Source organism: Dendrobates tinctorius, unplaced genomic scaffold (assembly GCF_039654945.1).
Source record: "Dendrobates tinctorius isolate UK_male_01 unplaced genomic scaffold, ASM3965494v1 ptg000079l, whole genome shotgun sequence".
Classification (NCBI taxonomy): domain Eukaryota; kingdom Metazoa; phylum Chordata; class Amphibia; order Anura; family Dendrobatidae; genus Dendrobates; species Dendrobates tinctorius.
In genome coordinates, this window is record NW_027361747.1 from 8,120,015 (window position 1) to 8,146,428 (window position 26,414).

The window sequence follows — 26,414 nt, forward strand, 5'->3', positions numbered from 1 at the left end:
CAAATTGTTAAGGAGCTCACCGGAAGGACAAGCGCTCCCCTTCCTCAGGCTAAGCCTCGTCGTTCTTCAGTGCTTTTTCCTCAGCATGACGTTTGGGGATCTAGGATTGAGTCCATCCTTGTTTTTTTGAGGAGGAAATTTTCTTCGTTCAACATTTACCTTCTGTGAATCGCAGGATTTTTTTTCCTTGTTCCATGAAGCTCTTATCCAGGTCCTGGTTTCTTCAGGGCTTTGGCGATGTCTGCCTTTGCAACGAACGGGTACGTTTTCCTTTTCAGTTGGTATCTTTCCCTTTCAGACTCTCATCCACTCCTGGGGTCTTACAGAGCCTGTAGCAGCTGTGGTGCACTTCCTGTGGATCCACTCTCCATCATTCTGAATTCCCTTTATTTCATCCCTCGTACTTTTCCTTCGTGACGCCCTTTCATCAGGCTACTTGGCCACAGCAACGGTACTTCTCAAGCTCAGGCTTTAAGTGTAGAGGTCCTCTAGTCTTCAGGTTAGAGTTCTGTTCGCGGAATCTAGTCGGCATTAGTAGGTTTGCCGGCTCAGGAAGGACTGTGTTCTTTTGAGTACGACGCACTCTGCCCCGGGCAGTTTGTGTCCTCCTGGCAGTACTCTTTGGGCCTTCGTCTGGCACCCAAGCAGTGCGATAATATGTCCTCCACAGGTCCATAAGATTTTCAAAGCCCATGCCTAGCTTCGGCGAGTGCCGATCTGGGTAAAAAAGACCTCGCAGGTGTCCTTGCCGGTGACTAGGGTGACTTCCTCGTCCTGATGGAGTTATTTGCTGTTCCCTCCCCTTGAGGACTGCTTTGGTTCTTGTGTCCCCCAATGAAGCGATAGAGAAAACAGGATTTTTAGTTGCTTACCGTAAAATCTGTTTCTCTGAGCCTTCATTGGGGGACACAGCACCCTCCCAAGTTGAACAGCTCGGTTTCCAGTATAATATTGTTACAGTATGTATGTGTTTCTGTGGTTTTTATCTCGTTTACAGATTGCTTCTCCTACTGCTTTCTCACAAACTGAACATCCTACTTCCTGTCGGTGGGGTGTACACTGAGGAGGAGGAGCTAACTTTTTTTTTTGCATAGTGTCAGCCTCCTAGTGGCAGCAGCATACACCCATGGTTCCTGTGTCCCCCAATGAAGGCTCAGAGAAACGGATTTTACGGCAAGCAACTAAAAATCAAAAAGTTTTTTGATCCCAAGGGCCGCAGACAATTCGTCTGACCCCCAAACTCTATTCAAGCCACAGTACACTCTGAAGACAGTGAAGCATGGTGGTGCAAGCATCATGATATGGTCATGTTTCTCTTACTCTACCGGACCTATTTATCGCATACCAGGGATCATGGACCAGTTTGCATATATTAAACTAGATGTGTATTTCCTGAAGGAAGTACAGATAGTGGTTTGAAATGGTGCCCGGGCTGCCCCTTTAAGAGAGACTTGCCTGCTGCCCCTGCAAGACTTTCAACTCAGGATCCGTTTTAACTGTGGGTGCCTCTCAGGGGCCACTTTGGCCTCAGGGTCCGATTTTGTGGGTGGGACCCCTCAGGGCCCGATTTTGTGGGTGGGGCCCCTCTGGGTCCGATTTTGTGACCGGGGCACCTCAGGGTCCGATTTTGTGGGTGGGGCCCCTTAGGGTCCGATTTGGTGGACGGGGCCACTCAGGGTCCGATTTGGTGGGCGGGGCCACTCGGTCCAATTTGGTGAGTGGGGCCCCTCAGAGTTCAATTTGGTCAGCGGGGCCCCTCGGGGTCCGATTTTGTGGGTGGGGCCCCTCAGGGTCCGATTTTGTGGTTGTGGCCTTTCAGAATCCGATTTAGTGGGCGGGGCCCCTCCGGGTCTGAATTGGTGGGCGGGGCCCCTCAGGGTCCGATTTGGTGGGCGGGGCCCCTCAGGGTCCGATTTTGTGGGTTGGGCCCCTCAGGGTCCGATTTTGTGGGTTGGGCCCCTCAGGGTCCGATTTTGTGTCCGGGGCCCCTCAGGGTCTGATTTTGTGTCCGGAGCCTCTCAGTGTCCGATTTTGTGGTTGGGGCCCCTCAGGATCCGATTTTGTGGTTGGGGCCCCTCAGGATCCGATTTTGTGGCCGGGGTCCCTCAGGGTCCGATTTTGTGGCCGGGGCCCCTCAGGGTCCAATTTTGTGGGTGGGGCCCCTCAGGGTCCAATTTTTTGGCCGGGGCCCCTCAGGGTCCAGTTTTGTGGGTGGGGCCCCTCAGGGTCCAATTTTGTGGGTGGGGCCCTTCAGGGTCCGATTTTGTGGTTGAGGCCCCTCAGGGATCGATTTTGTGGTTGGGGCCCCTCAGGATCCAATTTTGTGACCGGGGCCCTCAGGGTCTGATTTTGTGGGTGGGGCCCCTCAGGATCCAATATTGTGACCGGGGCCCTCAGGATCTGATTTTGTGGGTGGGGCCCCTCAGGGTCCGATATTGTGGGTGGGGCCCCTCAGGATTCAATTTTGTAGGCGGGGCCCCTCAGGGTCCGATTTTGTGGCCGGGGCCCCTCAGGGTCCGATTTTGTGGCCGGGCCCCGTGAGGGTCCGATTTTGTGGCCGGGGCCCCTCAGGGTCCGATTTTGTGGTTGGGGCCCCTCAGGGTCCGATTTTGTGAGTGGGGCCCCTCGGTCCGATTTTGTGGTTGGGGCCCCTCAGGGTCCGATTTTGTGAGTGGGGCCCCTCAGGGTCTGATGTTGTGGCCGGGGCCCCTCAGGGTCTGATGTTGTGGCCGGGGCCCCTCAGGGTCTGATGTTGTGGCCGGGGCCCCTCAGGGTCTGATGTTGTGGCCGGATCCCCTCAGGGTCCGATTTTGTGGGTGGGGCCCCTCAGGGTCCGATTTTGTGGGTGGGGCCCCTCAGGGTCCGATTTTGTGGGTGGGGCCCCTTAGGGTCCGATTTTGTGGGTGGGGCCCCTCAGGGTCCGATTTGGTGGGCGGGGCCACTCTGGGTCTGATTTGGTGGGCGGGGCCACTCTGGGTCCGATTTGGTGGGCGGGGCCACTCTGGGTCCAATTTGGATGCCAGGGTGGCTCAGCCTCCTTTTTGTAGGCCAGGGTCTATCAGCCTCCGATTTGGAGCCTTGGGTCACTCAGCTTTCGATTTGGCGCGCCGGCCCTTTAAGACTCATTTTGGTGCGCCGGCTCTTTAAGAATCACTTTGGCGCGTCGGCCCTTTAAGAGCCAGGGTGGCTCACTGGGCTTCTAAATCCACTTTGGCGCACATTCTCTCTCAGGGGCATGTGTCATGTGATGAAGCTAGATTTGCATTTGTGCTGTGGGTTTTGCTTTAAGAGCTGATATTATGTGGCAGAAGCTCTGTCTTGGAGAGGTCATGTGACGTTCGTAGGCGTTGGCATAGTAACTGGGTCTGCCTGCGCATATCAATGAGCTTAACTGCCATTTCAATCGCCTCAGGGCATGTTTTGCCATTTCCCATTCAAATGCATTGAGACAGTGCATTCCAATGACGGGAAAAAAATTTTCAAACGCAAATTGCGCAAAAACTACAAATCCGATCGACACGAAAAATACTTAGCACACCTCTCATGGACGCTGGCTTCGAAACGACACCTCAACGGAGTCTGTGCGTGTAGCGGTTCGGGCCGTATTAATTGCGGAAATCAACTTAATAATAATATAAGAAGAAGAAGAGCTAGATGTGTATTTCCTGAAGGAAGTACAGATAGTGGTTTGAAATGGTGCCCGGGCTGCCCCTTTAAGAGAGACTTGCCTGCTGCCACAGCAAAACTTTCAACTCAGGATCCGTTTTAAGTGTGGGTGCCTCTCAGGGGCCACTTTGGCCTCAGGGTCTGATTTGGGGTGTGGGGCCCCTCAGGATCCGATTCGGTGGCCTGGGCTCCTCAAGGTTTTTATTGGTGGCCGGGATGCCTCAGTGTCCAGTTTTGTGGGTGGGGCCCCTCATGGTCTGATTTTGTGGGTGGGGCCCCTCAGGGTCCGATTTTGTGGGTGGGGCCCCTTATAGTCCGATTTTGTGGGTGGAGCCCCCTGGGTCCATTTTGGTGGGCGGAGCCCCCTGGGTCCATTTTGGTGGGCGGTGCCCCTCATGGTCCGATTTGGTGGGCGGTGCCCCTCATGGTCCGATTTGGTGGGCGGGGCCCTTCAGGGTCCGATTTGGTGGGCGGGGGCCCTTCAGGGTCCGATTTGGTGGGCGGGGCTCCTCAAGGTCCGATTTGATGGGCGGGGCCCCTCTGGGTCCGATTTGGTGGGCGGGGCTCCTCAGGGTCCGATTTGGTGGACGGGGCCCTTCAGGGTCCGATTTGGTGGGCGGGGCTCCTCAGGGTCCGATTTGATGGGCGGGGCCCCTCTGGGTCCGATTTGGTGGGCGGGGCTCCTCAGGGTCCGATTTGGTGGACGGGGCCCTTCAAGGTCCGATTTGGTGGGCGGGGCCACTCGGAGTCTGATTTGGTGGGCGGGGCCCCTCAGGATCCGATTTGGTGGGCTGTGCCACTCTGGGTCTGATTTTTTTGAGCGGGGCCACACTGGGTCCGATTTGGAGGCCAGGGTGTCTCAGCCTCCGATTTGGAGGCTGGGGTGGTTCAGCCTCCGATTTGGAGGCAGGGGTGGCTCAGTCTCCTTTTTGTAGGCCAGGGTCTATCAGCCTCCGATTTGGAGGCCGGGGTCACTCAGCTTTCGATTTGGCGCGCCGGCCCTTTAAGACTCATTTCGGTGCGCCGGCCCTTTAAGAATCACTTTGGCACGTCGGCCCTTTAAGAGCCAGGGTGGCTCACTGGGCTTCTAAATCCACTTTGGCGTACACATTCTCTCTCAGGGGCATGCGTCATGTGATGAAGCTAGATTTGCATTAGTGCTGTGGGTTTCGCTTTAAGAGCTGATATTATGTGGCAGAAGCTCTATCCTTGGGGCGTCATGTGACGTTCGTAGGCGTTGGCATAGTAACTGGTTCTGCCTGCGCATATCAATGAGCTCAACTGCCATTTCAATCGCCTCAGGGCATGTTTTAAGCTTCCCATTGAAAAGCATTGGAGACAGTGCATTCCAATGACGGGGAAAAAAAATTTTCAAACGCAAATTGCACAAAAACTACAAATCCGATCGAAACAAAAAATACTTAGCACACCTCTCATGGACGCTGGCTTCGAAACGACACCTCAACGGAGTCTGTGCGTGTAGCGGTTCGGGCCGCACTAATTGCGGAAATCAACTGGAAAATAATAATAAGAAGAATAAGTTAGCAGCGTTCGGATTACAATATAGTGTTTTTTTCAAACCACTATAAATACTTAGAGGTCATGTTGCCTTACACTGAAGATGATATGCCCTTGAAATGGGTGTTTCAACAAGACAGCGACCCTAAACACACCAGTAAACAAGCAAAATTTTGGTTCCAGTCCAACAAAATTGAGATTGAGTGGCCAGCCCAATCCCTGCACCTTAATCCACAGAACATTTGTTGGGTGACATCAAAAATGCAGTTGCTGATGCAAAGCCAACAAATGCCAAAAAATTGTTGGATGTACTCAAAGCATCCTGGGCTGGAAGAACAGCTGGCAGGTGCCAGAAGTTGGTTGACTGTGTGCGACATAGATGTGAAGCAGTTCTAAAAAGAAAAAACACTGAGTATACAACTAATTAGGTTAGTGATTCACAAGAATGCTAAATCCTCACAAAAAATAGTATATATTGTGAGTTTGTAAAGACAAAATTTAGACACTATTTTTTTAATAACAGCCCAATGTTCATTTTTTGTTTTCTGTAACATAGTTAAAAATTATACATTTCTCTTCATGTTTTGATTTAGAAAACTGTGCAATGTTCCCAGTGCATGGAAATAAAAACTAGTTTAAAGATATTGTGAATAACTCATGTTTTTGGACACACTATTATTTTCAAAACTATTGTACATCCGGTATCCCATGGAGGTAGCCACTTCGTAGGATACTACACATATACAAGTCTGTGCCCACATCATGAACCAATGGGAGAACAGTTGTATGCAGTCTTTAAAGGGGTTTCCACAAGTTTAGAGGTTATAGCATATCCTTGGGTTAGGGGATAATGTATTGATCGCTGAGTGCCCTATTGATCCCGAGAACTGTTACTCTTCAGAATGAGTGGAGCGGTGTGTGATCATTCTTATGGAAATTCCAAAGACCAGCTGAGCATAGCTCTCGATTTATCTCCAGTGATAGCATAAAGAATGAATTTAGCAGCAGTGTGAGTTATTGACCTCCACTCGATTTGCACAGGGTTTTTCAGAGCCTTATTTCTCGGGAGTGGTGATTAGGAGGAGTTAACTTCCAAACTTGAGAATATTCAGCTAAAGGGTTTTAAAATTTTATATTTACTAAACACCTTTTTTCATTTTTTTTCTCCTTTGAGCTAGTACAGTAATGGAGAAGAGGCTATGCTTTTTTATATGCATTTTTCATTCATTAGGCTGACTGAGTTGAATGATGTTCATTCTTTTGTACATAGCAGAAATGAGACATACCAGCTGTAATAAATTCATAATTGTTGGCTTCATTGACTGCATCACTGAAGGTTTGACAGATATCCTTTAATTATAGCAGCCAGTTAGTTGCTGGGGTAAGTAACAGAATTAACACCAGAATTTGATTGCAGTCATACCTTACCTGCTCACCTTTACTAGAGTACATTTACTTGAGACTTTTTTACTACACAATCAAAAACTTCTAATTGGTACAGTTTTGCAATGAGATGAAACACTGTAATTGGTGAAACATAGTTCACCCCTTGGTGACTGGGCCAAATTTTTAAAATCTGACCAGTGTCAATTTATGTAGTAATAGCTCTAGAACCAGTGATTTTGAGATTGTTTTTTTTTTTCGTGGCACATTATACTTTGATACTGGTAAATTTAGGTTGATATGGTTTGCGTTTATAAAAAATAACAAATTTGACAAAAATGTAAAGAAATTAGCAATTTTAAAAATGGGAATATTTATCCCTTTATTCCAAATAGTCATGCAATAGAAAAACATTAATAAATAACATTTCCATCATGTCTGCTTTAAATCAGCACCATTTGTAAAATATTTTTATTTTGTTAGCATTTTAGGAGGTTTAAAAATGTAGCAGCAATTTTTAATTTCTTCATGGAAATTTACAAAACTTTATTTTTTTTAGGGACCTATCCAGGTTTGAAGTGACTTCAGGGGTCCTATAAATTGGAAAGCCCCCCAAATGTGATACCATTTTAAAATCTGCACCCCCCGACATATTGAAAACTGTTGTCAGGTAGTTTATTAACCCTTCAGATGATTTTCAGGAATTAATTCAAAGTGACATGACAGGAAGGAAAAAGTGAATTTTTACCACCTAAATGTCGGTAACTTCTGAACAGGTCTCTGTAGCTGACAGACTCTAAAGCCGCTATTTGGCCATGAATTGCAATGGCAAACATCAGGACCACACAGTCATGATCTCAGGGTGCCTATGAGGTTAAATCGGAAGCCCCCACACTCTGTTAACCATTTATATGATATAGTCATTATTGACAGCAGCATCTAAGGGGTTAATCAGATATGGTCGTTGCCAACACTGATCGTGGCTGATGCAGCAAGTTGTCAGCTATAGTGTACAGCCGACAGATGCTGGATTGTCACCTGTATGGGGATGCCATTCTCCTATATCTCACGTCAGTAAAAAGATGTATTGGTGGTTATTAAGGGGTTAAAAAGGTTGTCCACTACTAGGACAACTCTCTTAATCTAAATGTTTAGCCTCGAGGCAAAGCCAGGCTTTTGGTTCGGGGGGGGGGGGGGGGGGGCGAAACTTCTGATTGGGCCCCTAACCAGAGAACCTAAGCAGATGACCGCGCTGTTGCCAAAAATAATCTGTATATAAAAAGACCAATATTGGTATTACGTCCCCGCTGTGTGCCGGTCTGACTGCAGCACAGCTCCTGACATCGGAGCAGAGTCTCCGCCGAAATCAGCGTGGGAGCAAGGAGGAGAGGTGAGTATATTATTTATTTTTTTTTTTTTTTATTAATATAGTGAGTCCTGGTTGCTTGATCATGATGCCCCATATGGGGCGGGGGGCAACAGCATGATACCCGTATGAGGAGGGGGCAGCATTATACCCCATATAAGGGAGGGCAGCATGATACCCCATGAGGGGGGAAGCATGATACCCTATGAGGGGGGATGCACTATATTCTGAAGGGGCTACATTATATTCTTTGGGGGGGCTGTATTATACTATATGAAGGGGAATACATTATAGAGAGAAAGAAAGAACAGAAAGAGAGAGAACAGAGAGGAAAGAAAGGGGAAAGAGAAAACAGAGAAAGAAAGAGGGTAAAGAAAGTAAACAGATGAGGGAAAAAAGAAAGATTAGAGAGAGAAAGGAAGAAGGAAAAGAATTAAAGAACAGAGAAATAAACAAACACAGAAAAAAAGATTCTGTAAAGATACTATAGCAGCCCGGCTCCCATTGTAGGGCCCCCCTGAGGCTCCCGGTGCAGTACATATCATGATCCGCTCACATGGCCGACATCCCCTTGTCCAAGGCGATCCCGCTGTCCACACTGGAGGAGGAGGACATGGTGATGGATCTGAAGCATTCCCTGAAGTGCCTCCATGGTTCCGTCACAATCTCCTTCCGGTCAGCTTCTAGCACGTCACTTCTGGTGGAACGTCACGTGCGAATTTTAAAGTGCTCCTCGGGGCTCCGCCGTGTACTCCTGTGTCCGCCGGAAAAGTAAGCTCCCGGCCGGGGGACACTCTCAAAATCGGAACTATCCCGCTGGATCCGGGACGGTTGGGAGGTATGAATGCTCCCCACCATACACCTTTTACACGCACTGCTCCGCACACCTCATACATGCACTGTTCCGCTTTCTATGCCTCGTACACACATGGCTCCCCTCCGTAAACCTCGTACACATGCGGCTCTGCTATGAACACCTTGTACACACCCGGCCACGCTCTGTACACCTTGTACACACATGGCTCCACTCCATAAACCTTGTACACATGTGGCTTTGCTCCATACACCTCGTACACACGTGGTTCTGCTCTGTACACCTCGTACACACCCGGCTCCGCTCCGTACACACGCGGCTCCACTCTGTACACACATGGCTCAGCTCTGTACACTTCGTACACAAACGGCTCCACACACCTCTTACACACACGGCTCCGCTCCACACACCTCTTACACACGGCTCCGCTCCGTACACCTTGTACACACATGGCTCCGCTCCGTACACCTTGTACACACATGGCTCCGCTCCGTACACCTCGTACACACGCGGCTCCGCTCCTGTACACCTCGTACACACGCGGCTCTGCTCCGTACACCTCGTACACACGCGGCTCCGCTCCGTACACCTCGTACACACGCGGCTCCGCTCCGTACACCTCGTACACACGCGGCTCCGCTCCGTACACCTCGTACACACGCGGCTCCGCTCCGTACACCTCGTACACACGCGGCTCCGCTCCGTACACCTCGTACACACGCGGCTCCGCTCCGTACACCTCGTACACACGCGGCTCCGCTCCGTACACCTCGTACACACGCGGCTCCGCTCCGTACACCTCGTACACACGCGGCTCCGCTCCGTACACCTCGTACACACGCGGCTCCGCTCCGTACACCTCGAACACACGCGGCTCCGCTCCGTACACCTCGAACACACGCGGCTCCGCTCCGTACACCTCGAACACACGCGGCTCCGCTCCGTACACCTCGTACACACGCGGCTCCGCTCCGTACACCTCGTACACACGCGGCTCCGCTCCGTACACCTCGTACACACGCGGCTCCGCTCCGTACACCTCGTACACACGCGGCTCCGCTCCCCACACACAAACTTTCCTCATCCAGCACGATGACAACTAGCACACTGAGGCCCCTGATCATGTGACCCCTGACTCCTCCCCTCCTGTGACCTCATCACAGGTCCTGTGCAGTGCACACAGAAGAGAACATAGCAGAGCAGGGAGATGATCGATTCTCCCTGCTCTGCCGCAGATTGTTACAGCAGCGTAGCCTCTGCCCTTCCCCCGGTAGCTACGCTACTGGCCCCAACACAATAAAAAAAGCTTTTACTCGCCTCCCGTGTCAGCACTGTTACAGCGGTGTCGACACTCGCGGTCCATGGGCTTTTGTGCAATTGTTGTAACACTAGAGCCTGGCGCCTAATCGACGCTTGCGTCACTGTCTTCACCTTCGTATGAATTTAATATGAAGTGGCAGTCTTGGCTGTGTCGGCTCTCTGACTTCCTCTTCATGTTCGATTCGTTCGAAGTTGTGACTTCCGGATCGCCCAACAAACGCTAAAGACCACAACCTGCAGAAAATGACCGCATCTGCGCCGAGAACAGATGAAGATGGCGGCTGGTAAGTATAAGACATGGGGCAGTCAACTTAGATTAGTGATACCACTCCAGCAGTGAAAAAAAAAAATGCTGAAGTGGTGCTGGGTTACACAGTGCGGGCAACGAGCTTTTGAATGCCATGTAGCAGTGAAGTACACAGCGAAACCACATGTAGTTTAGCATAAAAAATGACGCTCTTCACTTGTACGTGCAGCACGGCACACTACACTTCTCCATTGTGCAAATCCAACCTAAATAATGTAAAATTGTCCATATATTATTGCAATCTATATCAAGAAAAGTAAAAGAAATGTTACCTCTCTCCAGATGTTTGTGAACCTTTTGTTCTGGTACCAGTTCTTCTGTGGATTCTCCGGAACATCAATGGTGGATGTTTGGATGTTAATTCTTTTCAATCTGATTTTTACATCTGTGCCCCCAATAATCTACGGTGTTCTTGATAAAGATGTGTCTGCTGACACCCTGCTCGCATTGCCAGAGCTCTACAGATCAGGGCAGACTTCAGAGGTAAGCACCACTCGGACAGACACATTCGTGTATTTGCATGTGCTCCATGTGGCTTTATTAGTCGTGCATTGTATATGTTGTGCCCTCTGGTCTTTAGAGAGGACTTCTCCCTTACCATGCTACCTATAATTCAATTCAGTATCCGTTTTTATATCGAGTAATCCAAGCATTAACATAGATTAATGCTTTTTTGTGATATACATGATCTAAGGACAATGAAGAGCAGAAAATGTAAAATATTCCAAGCGGCTATGGGAATAGCTGTGCGTGTGTGTGAAATATTGTCAAAATGGGCACCAAAGTACAAAAATTGCCTCTTGTTGTTTGTCCTGGCTATCAGTGGTGGGGGTGGGTTTATGCAGTGCTCATGAATATGCAGCAAGGTTACTAGTCCTCTAGTGATCGCCTGCTAGTAAAACAGTGATTTCTGTTAAAACTGCAGCAAACAGCCCTGTAAGGCTAAGTTCACACTTGCGCACCAGGGCTTTGCGGAAGGCTGTGTACTTCCTCCGTTAAGCTCTGTCTACTTCCGCATACTTCTGCATGCGTCCTGCGTACCTATCTTTAACATTGGTTACGCAGAACATGTGGATGTATGCGGTTGCGTCCGCGTGTGTTGCTTTGACGTGCCGGAGAACACATGTTGCATTTTTGTGCGGATGGAGGGCACGTCAAAACGACGCATCCACTTGCATCCGCATGTTCTGCGTACCCAATGTTAAAGGGAACCTGTCACCCCCCCCCCCCCCCCCCCCCAGAAGTTTTTAAGTAAAAGAGCCACCTTGTGCAGCACTAATGCTGCATTCTGTCAAGGTGGCTCTGTTACTTACCTTCCTTTCCACCACAGAAATAATCGTTTGTAAAATTGTTCAAAAATACCTGAAATTTGACATAGGGGCAGGTCTTTCTCCCTCTGACAGACGCCTCGCATCCATCACTCATTTCGTATTTGGCGCCGCCTCCTCAGTTTTCTTTTGAAATGCTGGCGCCTGCGCTGTACTATATCTTCTTGGCCATGCGCTGTCAGCGCTGCCCGTACTCTCAGATCACAGATCCCGCCCCGCAGTCGCTTATGATTTATTCATTGGGAAAGACCTGCCCCCCTGTCAAATTTCAGGTATTTTTGAACAATTTTATAAACTATTATTTCTGCGGTGGAAGGGACGCTAAGTAACAGAGCCACCTTGACAGAATGCAGCATTAGTGCTGCACAAGGTGGCTCTTTTACTTAAAAACGCCTGGGGGGGTGACAGGTTCCCTTTTAAATATGGGTACGCAGGACGTATGCGGAAGTAGGCGAGGCTTAACGGAGGACGTACGCAGCCCCTCCGCAAAGCCCCGGTACGCAAATGTGAACTTCGCCTAAGTGATACATCTTTGTAATCAGGGTCTCTGTCCCTATATCATGCTGCTCTCAGATTAGATAGCAAAAACCTGGTGTCAGATTCTCTTTAACATGAATTGTTCTCAATCCTAAATATACAATGTATATCGCTGTTCTAGGCTTACAAGAAATCCACGTTTTGGATTACGATGCTGGATGCTTTTTATCAAAGTCTGACATGCTTCTTCGTCCCATACTTTGTAAGTAGCAAAGTCATGGATACACTGAGTTCATTTGCTTTTACAAGTTGTGTTCTTTTGTTGTTTCCTGCAAATTTTATGAAATATTTTCAACCTACATATGGATTTTTAGTTTTCCCTTAAGGTCACCACAATGCCTCTTCTTTTTTTTTTTTTTTGTATGTTCACTAGCAATGATTGAAGGTAGCTGCACTCATTAGTGATGACAACATGAAGACCTCTTTGCTTGTGTGATTCTCTGGGCAGTTGTGGGACTCACAACCCATTGGACACACATTTACTAAGACTGGTTTATCATTTGCCATTTCTTATGTCAGCTTGCTAATAATGACACATTTAAAAATATATTATATACAGAACATTAATGAAGACCTGTCATGGAAAATGCTGTTTACCTGCAGATATAGGGTTAATCTGAAGGTAAATAGCATTGCAAAGTGCAACTCTCGGAAGAAAGAGCTGTTATCCTCCTGGGAGCTGCTGGCTTTCAGTCATAGGGAAAGTACATGAAGCGAGTACAGTCAACGCTCACTATACTGTGGCTGTAAGCACTCCCCGACTCTTTAATTGACAGTTCACTCTGTAAAGATGCGCTGCAGAGAAAGCTGTGATTACAGCTGCCGCTCACGGTTTAGTGAATGGTGCTGAGAGTGTGACTGTAGCTGCTCTGCGCATAACTCTGACTGAAAGCTGGCAGTTGCCAAGAAGAAGAAAAAAAACTTTCTCCCAGTAGCCACACTTTCAGAAAGCTGTTCAAGCAGCATTGTAATGCTTTTTACATGCTGTTTAACCCCATGTCTTCAGGTAAATAGCGTTTTTTGAGGCCACCGATTCCCTTAGTCTACAGCTGTAAGCGAGCACAGCTTTGATTTCAAATTTTAACAAATCTTGGCTTCCTACTTAATACATTTGACTTAAATGAGGTTGTCTAGCCCAGTGCACATTTTTGGCAAGAACTGCAGCATGCCAAATCCTAATGGTGTTCTACCTAGAGAAGTAGATGAGAAAGCTATCTGGCACGTGACTGTGACGGGGTATACGACAGAGCAAGAAGGGACAACAAGCCGAGGGACGATCCAACGAGATTTATTAAGGCAGGGAGCATACAACATCAAATATCCATAATGTCCTTGGAGTCCACAATAAGTCCACACAATGGAAACAAATCCGGGCACCTCACGATAGTCCTTGTGCCAGATGTGTTAACAATAATCCTTGCAATAGTCCACAGGATTCCACACAATCCCATGGACGTCACGAGCTGGCCTCAACTCAGTTCTTGACTCCTTCACGTCCGCACTCAAATCACAACTGATCTTAAAACAAGAATGTATTGTCAGGGCTCCTGGGATCAGCCCATCTGAAGGGGGGTAGGGGTCACACCTACTATTCAATGGTTTGGTCCATCAGAAGATTCTAGAAATGTAAGGGCTCCACTGAGTCTACAGGATGTGTATTGTAGGTTATCTTCTGCTTAGGAAACAATAGCCAAAGTGCCACTAGCTGTTGACACAAGCCTAAATTAGATTATGGTCCAGGTACATCACAAGACATTGCAAAGTATTGGGGGAAGGAGACATGGTTAATTTACAGCAAATACAACCAGAGAAAAGTTAAATGACATATTATACAAAATACAGGACAGGGCAAAACTACAAATCATGACAGTGACCACTCGAACTGGCAGAGCAGAAACTAATTATCACTGTGCAAATAACACACTGTTAGGATCCAGCATTCTGCAGTGCTTGCTGAGCGTTTGCACTGGGCCGAAGATCCGCTTTAAACTAAAGGTCCCGTTACATTTACCGATGCACCAGCGATCCCGACAGCGATACGACCCGGTCAGGATCGCTGGTGCATCGCTAAATGGTCGCTAGTGAGCTGCGAAACAGGCAGATCTCACAGCGACGCAGAAGCCCGTCGGAAGTTGTTACTTACCTGTCAGACCGCAGAAATGATGACTACTTCCGCCTGCGTCCATACGTCGCTAGTCGGCGCCAGCGAGAAGAAAATGGGCCTGGACGTTCGCGCGCGATCAGTGATATCCAGCCGGGGGGCCGGGTCGGAGGTAAGTGTCACATGTATCGAGATCGCTGTTGCGTCACAAAATCTGACGCTTTTGCGATATCGCTACCGATCTCGCTATGTGTGAAGGGGGCTTTAGCTTACATGGAGGATGAGGAATGTTGCATTATTTTTATTGAATTTAATGTCACCTTTTCTGACTATATTTTCCATCAAGAACTGGCATAAACTACTTAGTAAAGATCTGCAGGAGTAGATCTGTTTGCAGCATGTCTTTTACTGATATATGCATGAGTCTCTGTATCATGATACTAGGTGATTTACTTGACATTGCGTGAGGCTGCCAATTTGACGGTCCTGTAATCGTGGTGCGTTCTTAGTGACCCTCTTTCGCTTCCTTCATTTGCATATAAATATGGTTTCAGAGAAGTTGCTACAAACAAATTGAAATTCTATTCAGATTGCTGTATAGAAACATTGCTCCTAATAAGATCTCCATGATATGGTGCAGCAAGTATGGAGCACTTCACATGCTCTGCGGCATAATTTGTCTTATTTGGTTTATTGTGATAAATCATGAAACATTTATTGAAATATTTCTGCCTCTCTGATCTTTTTTGCAGACTTACTTCGGCTCAGTCATGGACATCTATTCTTTCGGAAACCTCATAATCACCGCTACATTGTTTGTGGTTTTACTTCATCTCCTGATTGAGAGTAAGAGTATGGTGAGTCCGTACATTAGGAGTCTGGCTATGCAACACTGGTCAGCAGATGTAATGAGAATTCTGGGCACAAGACCTGAGCTGGAGGGGATCTGGCATATCTCATCTCTTATTATTCAAGTGTGTTCCCATCAAAGAATTGCAAAATATACAAACAAGCCGAGTGGGACGACTAGTCTGGAGAAACAAACGCCCCCTTGAGTTGTTGAAAGGATAATTTGCATATTAAAAATGGACTTTAGAAATACTTTATTTAAAGATCTGTTAATGTGTCAAACGCTGTAAGGAGTTTGTTAGGCAGAGTGCAAATAAAGGCATTATGACACAAGACCCATTGCATTAATCCCACTTAACTCTAATATGAAATAACACACGCGACAACTGCTGTGGTGTCATCAAAAATTGGCCGAGGTGCCTTTTATTAAGAGATTACCTGAAAATATTAGTATGAGTTTTACTTCATAAATCCATAAATATAATAAATAATCAATTTAATAAAATACCAGAACCAATCTGCCACAAGGGGAGGAATTCAAGAATTGAATACACCCCCCACACACACACACACACACACCTCAGCCAATTTTCCAAAATATTCTGGAGTCCGAAATATCGAGTCCCACCTCAGACAGATTGGACAAATCTGTCCAATAAAGACCCGACATGAAGCCCTCTAACTCAACGTGCCTATAAGAAGACCCTTTAATAGCGAACATAAACTTGAATATATCTTTATTAATACGCTTCCTGATCTTCTCCAAAAAACTTAATCCGGAAGCACGCCAAAGTAACCTTGGGACCATTTCGGAGAAGACCAAGAAGCAAGATGAAATTTGACATTGGTTCCACGCAATGTCTCTCTTCATTTGAGATAATAAATCCCAAGTATGAATCTTACCCAAATCGTTTCCTCCGAAATGGATAACTAAAATGTCCGGAGAAGGAAATACTACGGAAAGTGTAATCAAAAACTCAAGCAGGTCAGCCCAGCGAAGGTCCCTTTTACCATGCCAAAATACCAGCAATTGACTTGATCTAAAAGCCAGGTTACTGGAATAACATCGACTCTCAGCTCTCTGGTGAGCCCAGTGGATAAATGAGTGACCCACCAGCCATTCAACCTTCGAGCCTGAGGGAAACGAAAGTTAGTTCACTGCGTTAAGAGCAAATGAGGGTGAATGTATAGCTTAAATTTGACTGCCATCTTCCAATTTTTTTAATTAAACAATCAGATAAACCCAACTTGGCAGCCGTAGTAACTGCCCCATTCCTGAATGAATGGGAAGTGAACCCAAAACCATCCACGTGAAGCAGACTCAAGCACTTTTTAAAATAAGATTGAACTGATAAACGGTTGCGGGGCAAACATTGCTATGACAAAATAGAGGGCCAGGAACAAAACCCCTAAATATTAACCAACCTTCTATGTTGCTAACTGGGCAAACCAAAGAATCTGGACAGCGAAATGGAGAGACCGATGTACCTCTACCACACTGGTCCGTCTTGGACCTTCGTATAAAAATCAACATATTAGATGCAGAAACCTGAACATTCGACAAAGACAAACCCGAACAAACCGAGTGGGAAGCCGAAACCAATTCACTAACACAGAGTGCAGCAAAAAATGCTAAGACGAAAGCTGAGCGAAAAAGAGCAAGTTCAAAATCATCACGGCATACGTTCTCTAAAACATGAAACAGCCTGACTAATAAAGGTTCTGTAATGGGACGACGCCCATCAGGAGAAAAACAAGACTTTCTGTAACCTTTTAAAACCTGTTTAACTACAAATAAATCGGTTAAACCCGCTTCACCATGAAGACGCATACAGAATGAAATCCCCGCAAAAGTCTTCTGAATATATGAAACCAACCGATTTTGGCCAATTAAGAACTCAAAAAAACATAAAACAGACTCAGAGGTGTGCTTCAGTACAGGAAAACCGTACCTTTCCAAAAAAATTGCCCCATACTTTCCAGGAAGAACAGTAAGAATCCCAGGTATTACGGCAAAAGAACCGGCGACCAACTCTGGTATCTTCGTCAGACGAGGAACCACCATTAGGGCATAAACGGGCAACCTTTCAGGGCTCCACCCGGATAAGACTTTCGGAAATCTGATATACGCCGATGGGACAACAATTGAACAGGTAAATTATGATTCTGATAACAGAAACTAGTCTTCAAACAAATATTAATTTTCAAACACTGTAAAACAATTTGCCTAAGGAGAAGAGAGACCCATGCATTTTTTTAAGTCAGAGTGTTAATGGAAAAAACTAACCCCTTACTCTTACGACTGGAAACAAATTCTTGAATTTGACAAGTTTTGAAGACCAAAGAAATAATCACACCAAAATACAAAACAACTCCGAGACTAAGTTATTAGAAGTAATACCTTTCAAAAGCCAAGACGGGTGCCAAGAAGAAGCGCACCACTCGCGATCAAAAATAACACCAAAGCCAAATTCACTGACTGCAGTAAAGAGATAGAAAACGAATCTTGAAATGCATGTTGCCAACAAGAAATTCCATTATAATTGTCTAAAAATTGAGACCAAACCAACAGATCAGATTTTTAATGAGCTGGTCAAACGGATATGACAACCTGGGGAGTCAACACCAACTGTAGCATCATACATACCACATAAAAACACCCTACCCATCGAAATAATGCGTACAGTAACGTTAAATAGGCCTAGAGCAGACTGCAGTTGCCGGAGAGTCACTTTTGACTGACCCAATAAAAAGTGAACCAAAGACTTCAACTTTTGCAGTTTAGTATCTGGCAAACTGCACGTCCTACGGTCAGAATCAATCGAAATTCTAACCGATGACACGGCAAGTTTTATCTACTGCTAAAGGTACACTAAAAAATTCCATCAGTGAAACAAAATTGTCCAACAAACTCCGACGGCCTGAAGAGGGAAAATGGGAAATAAACAAAAAAAATCATCTAAGTAATGAAGCATAAAACCGTAGCCAACTTCATGCTGAGCACACCATTGTAAAAACGTAGCAAAACCCTAAAAATAAAAACATGAGAGAGAAAAACCCATGGGAAGTGACTTATCAAAGAAAAATTACACAAACCTAATGAAATAAATCCAGACGGATGAATAGGTAACAACCTAAATGCTGATTTAACATCGGTCTTAGCCAACCAAGCGTGCGCACCTGCATGCCTAAGCAAATCCACAGCCATATCAAAGGACGCATAGCGAACAGAAGCCAAAGTAGAATCCACTTGATCATTTAAGGAAGAACCATATGGGTAAGAAAGAGCAACAAGTCTACTCGCTCATCACTATTCATAACCATAATAGATCTCTCTTAGCTTGATGAGGCTGGGGTTAATTTGAGAATCCAGCTAAACTCCTAAAATGCTAATTTTATTACCAGGCAGGTTAATGTTCATAAAGGTTTATACAGCCATTCAGACAAGACATTTCAAAGAAATTACACCAGCCTCATTGGGCCTAAGATTTAATGTGTGTAGTTTTATATTCTAAAATTTGGTAACAGATCTTAAGACAATAAGTATAAAATATTTTTCAGACCCCTATGCTTGTGTGATTTGAAAAAGAGTTCTTTGTATTTCAGACCTGGATACACTGGACTGTGATGGTTGTAAGCATTGTCGCCTACTTTATCTTCACCTTGGCGATTAATGCAGTATGTGTGAAATGTATGCCACCTGCAAACCCTTACTGGATAATGCAGACGCACCTGACAGACCCCGTGTTTTATCTCGTATGTGTGATGTCAGTGGTTATTGCACTCTTACCAAGGTATGTATAAAGGATTGCATGTATACTATGTATCAGTGATGCAGGGTGGTGGTGTCACAGATTCACATGATTTTGATCCCCCAATGCCACAATATAAAAACTCGTTTGGTTTCATCCAGAAAAGTGACAATTTTATTTCTCACTTGTCATCTGTATGCAATTTTTTTTACAGCGACGGCTGTTAATCACTTACAGGACCATTTACTGTTTCCTGCATTACAGAATTGCAATGATGCTATACTGTGACATTTTTTATTTTTTTGCGCACCCATTGACTTCAATGGGTGAGTCTCATCCGATTTACTGAAGAAGTTAGTGCAAACTGCGATTTAATTTATTTTTTTTGTACTGATAGCACTCTGACTGGAAATACGGATGTGTGAACGAGCCATCACAGAAAATTAAAGAATCAATATATGCATCCCCAACTATTAAAGGGAATCTGTCAGCAGGTTTTTGCCGTGTAATCTACTATCTGCATAATGTAGAGAAAGAGACCCTGATTCTAGAGATGTATCACTTAGTTTACTGGGCGCAGCAGTTATGATAGCGATGATATAATCCCCACTTTCTCTGCTTCAGATGTAGCAGTGCTCTGAATGGTGAGCCCTATATAACTCCGCCCTCACCACTGAATGGCAGCTTCCTGTGTACAGTGAAAATTGCCAATCAGTGGTGGGGGCGAGGTTACACAGATTTAGCTTGACTGCCATGCAGTCAGGCCTACTCAGGTAGTGATAATCTCCTGCAGAGAAAAGATAAAAACACAGCCCAGTAGGTGACATAACCATCTGTCCCTACATCATGCTGCTCTCTGATTAAATGGCAAACACCTTTCATCTTTCCTCCAGGGCCCCCAATGAATAGATTCAGCATCTGCCTCTGAATGTTTCCCAGTGCATACATCGATTGTACATGAACCCATCCTAAACCACTCGCCATTGAGTTAGTCGGGCTACTTCCGATCCCAACTCTCTCGTTGTTTATTTCCTTTTGGTTTAGTTTTTGTAACTCTAAAGTTTATTTCATGTGCCCAATGTTCTCAGCCCAAGAACGCACAGTGATTTCCTGGTCAGCCGCAGATTTCCTGACCCAAACTAAATTGACTCCTAAATGCTTGTGTTCAGATCAGGAGACTCACGGCCAGTCCGGATATCGCATTCTGTACTAAAACCTGCCTTAATTGTAGAAACCCAATTCTAATTTCATTTTCTTTTTGTCCATATTATATCTAGGTTTACTTTCCGAATATTTCAAGGAACAATGTTTCCAACGCCGCAGCAGAGTGCTAAACAGCTTGATGTCATGTCCCCAGGGGACCACTCAAGTGCCATTAAACACTGTTTTTTACCGAAGACTGACACTACCTTATTCCATGCAGTGTCAGCAGATGGCAGCAAAGTACCTAAAGTTGGTGAGGAGGCTCCCTGCATGCGATCTCCAAGGGAGGCAGAGAACAAAAGCTATGACGTGTGACCGCCAACCTAAAAAGACTAGAAATCTATTTACTGCACCACTTCTTTTTTTTTTTTTACAGTGTTCAATAGGAGACCTGCATTTCACTACTGGTTCTAATCTATATCCATCAATGATGTCTAATGTGATTTTCATGTTAACAGTGCCAAATTTTCCAGTACAAGAGACCAGCAGCTAGATATATACTGTCAATAGCAGACCAAAGGGTAGCCCAGAGCTTATTTCAGTATTTTCATGCGTTTGCCACATTCTATAGACCACTCAGTGTTATGTTGCTCCGTATATTGCAATACTTTGTATTTTATGTCACTTTTTGAAAGATGATGTAAAAAGGTGAAAGCAGCGGATGGTAAGATGCTCATCCGTCACAGTCAGGGAGTATACGGAGGTCCTACCCATCTCATTGCCATTTGCCAAACCAGGTCACTATGAAGAGTGACTACTTTCACCATCTCTTACACCTGACTGATCCAGTTGGGAACTGACACCTGTGATCCTCGTGAGGGGCTTTGTGGCATTTGCCAGTTAGCGCTGACTTTACATCTTTAAAAAGGATGCTTAGTTCAGATGTTCCATTATTTAATTCTGAAGTAACAGAAGGATGCCCTCCGATCAGCTATTCTGTCAGCTGGAGGAAAGAGGAGCTATTAAAAAGCTATTTTCTTTTTGAAGGAACCCAGCACATATCCATGCTTTCCACATAAAAACCACTGATATTCAGTAGGTCCTGTGTAATGCTTGCTTTCGCCTGTGGGAGTGCTGTAGAGATTACTCACTGCTATGTTCCTCCACTAATTGTAGCCGATCAGTCTGTCCTGCTTCTGAAATCCACAGCGATAGAGATTAACGTTGACTTGTTTTCTGCTCAATGCGTTCAGCCCGGAGTCGCCAATCTCGTCTAGATTTTAGGAATACTCCTGTGTAATCACAAATCCTTTTTAATGCATCTTAAAGAATATCAGTGTTTTATTACTGCATCACCTTATATTTGCAATTGATTCCTTTTGCATACAAAGGGCATAGTCAGCTATTATCCACCAGATTAAAGAAGTCTCTGCAAAATTTTAATTCCGTAGTCCTTCCGAGTAATGAATGTAATGATATGTAAGAGTATTAAAATACTTAATGATCCTATGAGATCGTGCTTTAGCTTTGCCGTCCAACACCAGCCGCTGCTGCTTTCCCAATCTAAGTCTATGGAGACTCAGAATAACACCCTCCATAGGCTTATTCCGGTCCACATACACACCTCTGTGTGATCGGGCTAGTCTGTTTTCAGGTCACTCGGGCCAGAAGAGGACTGGAGCGGAAAACCAGGGAAGATAGCGATTGGTAAACTATTGTAATACTCTTGCACAATATTATATAGATTGTTACTATTATATACATTATTACAAAAGATGCCAGAATAAAAATATTGCTAAGGCTGACTTCTTTAACCATTTCAATGTTTGAGGTTTTTACTCCGCTGTCACCACTTACATTTATCCATGTATCATTGGCATTATCGAGAATTGAATAATTATATGCAATGGAATAATTTTTGTGGTGCATTTGTTTTTTGTATTGAAGTGTAGTAACAAGCTGGTATATCTCAGGTTTAATGTATTACACTGCCGGACTATGGTGTCTGTGACATGCATGATGCTGCATTAAGTCCCACACCTTGGAATGTGTAGGAGCTAGTGGTGAGCACAATGCCTGTTTCTCGAGTTTGCCTATGGTGCTCGGCTATGCACAGAGTATCGCGGGGACAAGTTTGAATCCCCGCGGCAGCATGTTAAGCAGTTAGAAGCTACAAAACATATGGGGATTGCCTGACAAACAACCTTGAAACATACAGGGACTCTAACATGTCACTTTTAAGCACCCCCGATACTCGGTGCAAACAGGAATAACGAGCACTTGCGCTCATCACTAGTAGGAGCCTTATTCTTGATGGTCTTTAAGACTCTTTTCACATGTTCTTGCAGTTTTCTGCTGATGTTTTTTAGTAGTTAATTACTCACTGTTACATTTTGAACATGTTGATTTGTCATGTTCCTACATTGGAATGTCAGCAATTATGGATCCTTTACAAAACTTCCTAATTCATACTGTGTTCCTGAACATATTGGGGAACATCCTCGTAGTAATTGTGTTATTATAGAATTGTTATATTGTCACTTTTTCATTGTAAAGACTATAGCCATAAGCTGAACATAACCATTTGTTTATGACTATCTTGATGTAAATCTCCCCCTTTTATTAGAACATGTCATTTTGTATATGAAAATTCTGTCATTTACATTCTTAATGTAAATTAATATTGATTGGAGCTCCGTTTTCTTGAAATGCTTCTCCGGATCTCCTGCATAGACACAGATTTAAAAGATAACATGATGGCTGCGTTGAGCCACCACTAGAAGTAGGGAGCCTATTGCAAACTATTCTTGACTTTAATGTCTTAAAAGAGGATCTGTCAGCAGGTTTTGGCTGTATGAGAACAGCATGAGGTAGGGGTTCAAACACTGAAGTCAACGGTGTGTCACTTATCAAGCTGTGCGCGGTTTATGTACAATGAAGGTTTTATCACTAGGGCATTATCATTGCTGTGAGCACTGATCTGTCTCCGCCCCCTCCTGTGATAAGCAGCTCACTGTCAATAGACGCTACACAGAGCTATTGTGTGTGCAGGGTTAGCTATCTCAGCTCTGCTTTATGTTACTTCTAAGAACTGAGTCTCAACTGCCGCACCCAGTAAACTGATATATCCTTGGATTCGGGGTCTTTTTCCTACATTATGCTGATCTTAGATCAGGTTGCAAAAACCTGGTGACCAATTTCCCTTAAAGAAGCACTTCCATCTATATTTTTTTTATTACATGTGTGTAATGTAGTGTGTGTATCAATATAGTCCCCTATCGCTGCTCTTGGCATTGTCCAGCGCCGTACTGCTCCTCTTCTTAGCGACGTCGCTCTGCGCTGTTTGTAAAAGAGACTTCCAACTTAGAGAGTGAGACGATTAGTCATAATTTCGGTGATATCATTCAAGCAGAGACTAATGGTGCTAATCACCAGAGAGTGGAAGTATGGGAGTCTGTTAATACACTGTGCACACTGCATTACATGCTCATACACACACATTTAACCGTGTTGTCTGTTCCTAAATTACAAGTTTACAGTTACTCTATGACTTGTGAATCCTCACATCGCACACACTATGTACTGTGAGGATTCGCCTGGCCTGGGGGCGACGATCATGGGACATTCCAACTAGATGTGCGCAGCCTCACACAATGCAAATATATAGAGCGAGGCCGGAAGCAGTCTAACTCACAAGTGTGCAGTCACATTTGGAGTCACCGGACATCCCGTTTAATAAAAATATATAAATGCGAGTGCTTCTTTAAGTACCCTCCTCCCATGCACAGCTAGTGGTGACTGCAGGCAACATTAACCTTTCCTTTAGCCATACTTGCCCATTGTGGTCTTTTCCCGTTTCCATCGTTGCTGCACTATATGACCGCATTTCTAACTAGCTGACTTGCACAGCGTCTTTCATGTGCACTGGAAGTTACTTAATGTAAGCCTACATGACTCACAGCAAGGCTCTCATGCTTATCTTGCAAGTTGGCTATGCATAGCTGCAGTTCCATGGTGTAGTAGAAGACCAGAGCAGCGCTGGAAACGGGAAGAGGCATCGATGGGTAAGTGTTATAATGGATTCAATATGCACAAGTTACTGATGGCAAAATGAGGGGACTAAAACAACTTGAGTGCTTCTATAAGTCTGTTTTGGCCAGAATTTGCCATGCGGCCCAGCTGTTGTACCAGACCCGACCTATGGACGGGAGTAGCACTTTATAAGAAAGCAGATGTGTTTTTTCTATGTCCATGCATACCCTTTAAAAGAACATTTAATAGTGTTACAGGAGATTTTATTTCTAGGGAAAATCTTCCACTTCTCTTCCTAATCCTCCTATTTTCTGATCCAACGCCTATAGTACACAGGGTCTACGTCTGTTTTTTATTTGGAACTGGCAGAAGGATTGTAAATATCACCGGGGCCATTAAAAATACATAACTTAAAACTTTTTCTATACTTGGTGCACTAAAGTTTGTCAATTTTTGTTTTTAAATTTGCCACATAGAAGTAAAAACACTTTTACTTTTACAAAATGGCGCTTTTTCTGAAGAAAATTAAATTTTCAGACTTTTTTTTTTTTTTTTTGTCTCTCACAACTCCTTAAAATATGAACAAGTATTTGGGAATCACAAATGTATATGTAAAGGCCCCTTTCCTAGATTTGCATCTATCTTGATTACCAGAATGTTTACTTGACCTTGAGATATCCACGCAAGTAATTATATCTCCGCCAGACTGTAGAGTCTTCACGTTTTGTAACTGTTTTTATATCTTTTTAATAGTTTGGACAGTTTTATATATGAAACATTAAATTTCAAGTTTAGTTTTAGTAAATTTATTGCAAATCTGCAAGTGCCGGTGTTACATTCTGTCCATGCATTTAGGATCTGGGGTTTTCCGGACTGCTGACACCTGTAGTGCCTCCAATGGACGGTATATGTATTCTGCTTGAATGTGCTGATTCTTTTTATGATTATGTCAAGCCTAGCATTCTGGTAATGTTTGGGTTAAGCCTACGAAGCCCTTTGTTTAAGAGACGTTTGTCCGCCTGCAAGTCTGAATTGTAGGGACAATGCACCTTCAATACATCTTAATGTTTTTTATGACATGTACTTTTATGCCTTCTCTATAGGCGATATGTTTCTTTTTGTGCACTGTGTATTTATTGCTGATCAATCCAAATAAAGAAAATAAATTGCTGTAATTCTGTCCTTGATTAACTGCAGATATCAAATGTTTTACTCATCAGGTTTATAAAACTCGCATAAGATCGCAAACCTTTTTGCATTGTGCTGCATGAATCGGTCCCTTAGCTCGATGGTTGTGTGGTATTATTGGGGAGGTAGGGGTCGATGTCTGGTTCACTTGCTGTATATATGGGATCTATATTACTGTGACGTGGCACAAGCTTACCCGAGAAAAGACCGGTATATAAAGGAACATTTAATGGGGGTTTTGTCATGCAGACATTAAGGTTCCACGAGCCCAACTAGGGCATATAAAGCCGTAAAGAGTTCTCTGCTTGGGAACCCCATTCTATGAGCCATTCTGTAATCTGACTCAACATCATGATAGTAAAAAAAAAAAAAATGCATATAAATCTAGTCCAGCAATCTGTTGAAATTTTTTTTTTTTTTTTTTTTTGGTATCTTATTGGCTGATACATGCTGCCCAAACTATGGACAACATGCATCAGCCACTGGCTGTTGGATCACAGCCACAAATGTTTGTCTCTGAAACGCTGGGACGAATCAGAAAGGACATACTTTTAATAGCCGCTGAGGACCAAGCTACACGGGTGACTAGTCGTACAGGTGAGTCCCCAGAGGCTTCTCACTGACAGATACTGACAAGTCTCTGATTGTACACGCATGTAGGCAGAGTCTTGCCAGTCACTGTCAGTGGGCGGGAAGAAGCCGCCAGAGACCCGCCTGTACGAGTAGTCGCCCACACGGGAATCAGTCCCCGGCAGCTATTAAATGTGGTGTTCTCTGCTACACCGCAGCATTTCAGAGACACGTGGCTGTGATCTGACAGCCAGTGGCTGATACATGCTGCCCATGGTTTAGGCAGTATATGTAAGAGATCGCTCTAGATAGATCTCAGGAGGAGATAGGCTTACGGACTTCCCCGTATACTTTAATGTTTTGCTGACAGGGAATCAGGAAGTCCTGATATTTTTGTTGTGCTGGGGGATAGCGATTTTTTTTTTTTTTTTTTATCAAGTAAAAAAAATTAGTAACACATAAAGGTATAAATTGGGTATCACTGTAATCATATGGAACTGGGCCAAGGGCTTAGGTTAATCTGATTGTTTACACATAATG

General features: G+C 44.8%; 1 protein-coding gene across 1 annotated transcript in view; it reads left to right on the top strand.

Annotated features, from left to right (window-relative positions):
• The window catches only part of ATP10D (ATPase phospholipid transporting 10D (putative)), a 214,967-nt gene extending 189,676 nt beyond the window's left edge, over positions 1-25,291 (top strand). Inside the window, exons 19-23 of the mRNA XM_073583462.1 lie at positions 10,657-10,857; positions 12,361-12,441; positions 15,093-15,197; positions 18,796-18,983; positions 20,219-25,291. Coding sequence (XP_073439563.1) covers positions 10,657-10,857; positions 12,361-12,441; positions 15,093-15,197; positions 18,796-18,983; positions 20,219-20,459 — 816 coding nt within the window. The 3' untranslated portion in view covers positions 20,460-25,291. The remainder of the gene's footprint in view (positions 1-10,656; positions 10,858-12,360; positions 12,442-15,092; positions 15,198-18,795; positions 18,984-20,218) is intronic.
• The last annotated feature ends 1,123 nt before the right edge of the window (positions 25,292-26,414 follow it).